General features: G+C 35.8%; 1 protein-coding gene across 1 annotated transcript; it reads right to left on the reverse strand.

Moving 5' to 3' along the window:
* Positions 1-276: 276 nt before the first annotated feature.
* Positions 277-1,821, reverse strand: LOC140979974 (U-box domain-containing protein 28-like). Its single transcript, XM_073445702.1, has one exon. The coding sequence runs from the start codon at positions 1,637-1,639 to the stop codon at positions 332-334; it is 1,308 nt and encodes a 435-aa protein (XP_073301803.1). The 5' UTR covers positions 1,640-1,821; the 3' UTR covers positions 277-331.
* Between the last annotated feature and the right edge of the window lie 1,326 nt (positions 1,822-3,147).

Here is a 3,147-nt window from a genome sequence, read left to right on the forward strand (position 1 = left end):
ATCCAGTATATTTGATGAGAAATTGACGTTCAGTCCTAAGTTGTTTAGTTTTTTTTTTTTTTTGTGTTCATTCTCTAAGTACTTTTTTAGTACCACATTTCTACATGAAGTGTATCACAATTTATATAACATAGTATCACAATTTTGTGGGTAAGGAGTGAACCCAAAAAAATATTTTGATTGAAAATTTTTCACAACTTCCTTTATATTTTATGGTTTATATATATTATATATATTAGATATAACAAAAATCTCTTCAAATTTACAAAAAATATATAAAATAAACAAATATATTTTCAATATACTAACCAAACCCTAAAAATCCCACAAATCAAAATGGCATAATGTGACTAGTTTTTGTATCGTAACAGGAAAGGCAACAACTCTTAGAATTGCATCGAAACATTTTAAGCAAATCACCGCACATTTGCCTCACACACGGCGAGCAATTGCTCTGCAGCAGCAGCAAAATCTTGGCCACGCCGCTGCTCTCCGCAACAGCCGCCGCTACCCTATTCTCGCCGGAGAAACAACACAGGCTCCACAACAATGTCACGGCGAGCTCAGTCGCCGCATTTGAGACCTTCAGCACCTTCTTTAATATCGCCTGCACGCACAACTCATTCCCGCAAATCTCGTTCCTCCCTTCTCTGCTACTCGACGCGATTTCGAGGAGCTTGAGTACTTTCTCCGTCAATGGCGGACTCAATTCCGGTTCCGACAGGGCCTTTGTGAGCGCTTTCACACCGCCTACACGCACCATTTTAGATATATTCTTCTTGAAAACAACCATTCGGGACAAAAGATTAAGGGAAGCATCTAATGCATCAGTACTCCAATTCGAGCTGACTATTAATCTTAGCAGCTCAAAATACATCTCATCGTGTTCTGGGATGAAATTAGATTGCTGCATTTGCGAACCCAAATGCGTGGACATGAGTTCGAGAAATTCTACCACCGCAATTCTCAACTCCAATCTTCCTTGCTTTAAGCACGTCAGAATTATTGTTTTAAAATCATACTTCCACATTTCAGTCCCTGAAAACATCGCATTATCTCTTCCTTCGGAATCAATTTTCACTCGATTCTTTAAGATTACGTTACAAAACAAAACAATTTTCTCCAACAAACATAAATCACTCAAAGATTGCTTCTTTCCGACAAGGGACACGAGCAACGGCAAAACCCTTCCGCCAGCCTCCATCACAACCTTCCGATTGTCACACGCTTCGTTAACAAATGAAATAAGCGTGGATAGGTTATGACCGATGGTATGAAATCGAGGAAAAGGGGTATTGTGAATCATTTTCAGGTCGATTTCTAGCTGGAGGATGATTTGTTCTGCTTGATCTCGAGAGAGTGATTGGGGCGAAGGAGGATGATTCTCGGGGCGATTCAAAACCGATTCAGACCAAATTTTGATGAGCCGATGGAGGGTGTGATTGGGGACGAGCTCTTTAGTTGAAAGCTGCTGCATAGTGGCTGGGCAGGTGTTGTTCCCGGCGTCGAGCCAGCGCTTAATGCTGCCGCGGTCGTACGTGACGCCGGTGCACAAGCTGACGGGGGATTTCATGACTTCTAAGGAGATGGGGCACCGGAAAGAACTGGGCACCGTTATGTACAGATCATCCCTCACCATGTTAGAGAGGTTGTTTTAGAGAGAGAAGGGAGACAAACAACAGGAAGGGGACAGTGGAGGTTCCATTAAGAAAGAGTCAGAGGTGTGACGTCATCGGACTGCCTTTATATATAGAATCGAAAATGAAAATCATATTTGGAAAAAAGAATTATTACCACAAAATTATATTTGTTTAAATAATTATTCAATTGTGAAAATTGGAGGTTTGAAATGTGAAAGATCTCATTCTCACCCAATGATCCTTCCATTTGATGGACGACGGTGATTTAAAGGCGGTGGTTCAGCCCATTACAAAAGTGGGCTCCACAGTAAAGCACGGGGGCCCAATTTCGGTTCTCTTTGTCGGTCCATCACATCAGGAACTCGGTGAGTGAGTGGACTAGAAACTCACAAGTTATTAATCCACTTCTTAATTACAAAAAAGGAAAAACTTGAGTAGTTCGTATCGATCGTATTTTGTGAGATAGATTTTTTATTTAGGTTATCCATGAAAAATTATTATTTTTTATGCTAAGAATATTATTTTTTATTGTGAATATTGGCAGGGTTCACCCGTCTCACAGATAAAGATTCGTGAGACCGTCTCACAAGAGATCTACTCTTACAAAAATTGGTAATAAATTTAGGTTTCCTTTCTTTTTCCTTTTTTTTAAAGGAAATTCTGACATTAAATTTAGTACTTTACTTTCTCAATTTGCATTGCTAGGCATTTAATTCTAGACACTTGTGGTGAGAAATTAAACCCAAGTCTGATTTATAATTTTCGTACAAAAAACTATATGCTATTTAAAACAGTTAAAAATAAATTTAATAAATAGTCCCTTTTTTATCATTCAAATAATCATTTTTATCAACTATTGACAATTCACAGACAAATATAATAATAATAATAATTTAATTTGGCTTTCGTGACTAGTAAGACATGATGACTAATGAGTGATTATTATGGTGCATAATAATGGAAGTTGCTAAGTGGTATCCCTTTCAAACAAATTTTCATGACTACGTTTCTCTAATTAATTTAAACTCGGTCTTATAATTTATGAAGTTACTGTTTTAATTTTAAAACAAAAGTTTGAACATGGTTTTAAAGTAATGTTTTCGTTGGAAATTTGAATAAAAATTATGATCACGAATGTGATAGTGTCTTTTGACTTTCTATATTATTTAGTTAGTTGTTGTTTATGATTGTAAAAATGTCTTTTGACTTTCTACGTTTTTGAGTTAATTTGAGACTTTCGGTTTCATATTCTTAAGTTAATTATAAGATTAATTATGCTTACATTTTTTAGTTTATAAATATTGTGTTACTTTCCACAATCCATATATAAAATATATTTTTTACAAACACACTCGAAATTTCACTCAAATATTCTATTGCATTTCATATTGTTAGCTTTTCATTTGACATTAATTCATTAAGTGAAGATACATCTTCAGTTCGTCATGTAATTATCTCGTGCTAAAATACTGTAAATATTAATTAAATGGTAATAAATGGGTTTGTT

The sequence above is a fragment of the Primulina huaijiensis genome, chromosome 1, assembly GCF_012295235.1.
Source record: "Primulina huaijiensis isolate GDHJ02 chromosome 1, ASM1229523v2, whole genome shotgun sequence".
NCBI lineage: Eukaryota > Viridiplantae > Streptophyta > Magnoliopsida > Lamiales > Gesneriaceae > Primulina > Primulina huaijiensis.

Excerpts from the sequence above, each read along its gene's own strand:
- LOC140979974 (XM_073445702.1), bottom strand. The coding sequence starts at position 1,639 with ATGGTGAGGGATGATCTGTACATAACGGTGCCCAGTTCTTTCCGGTGC.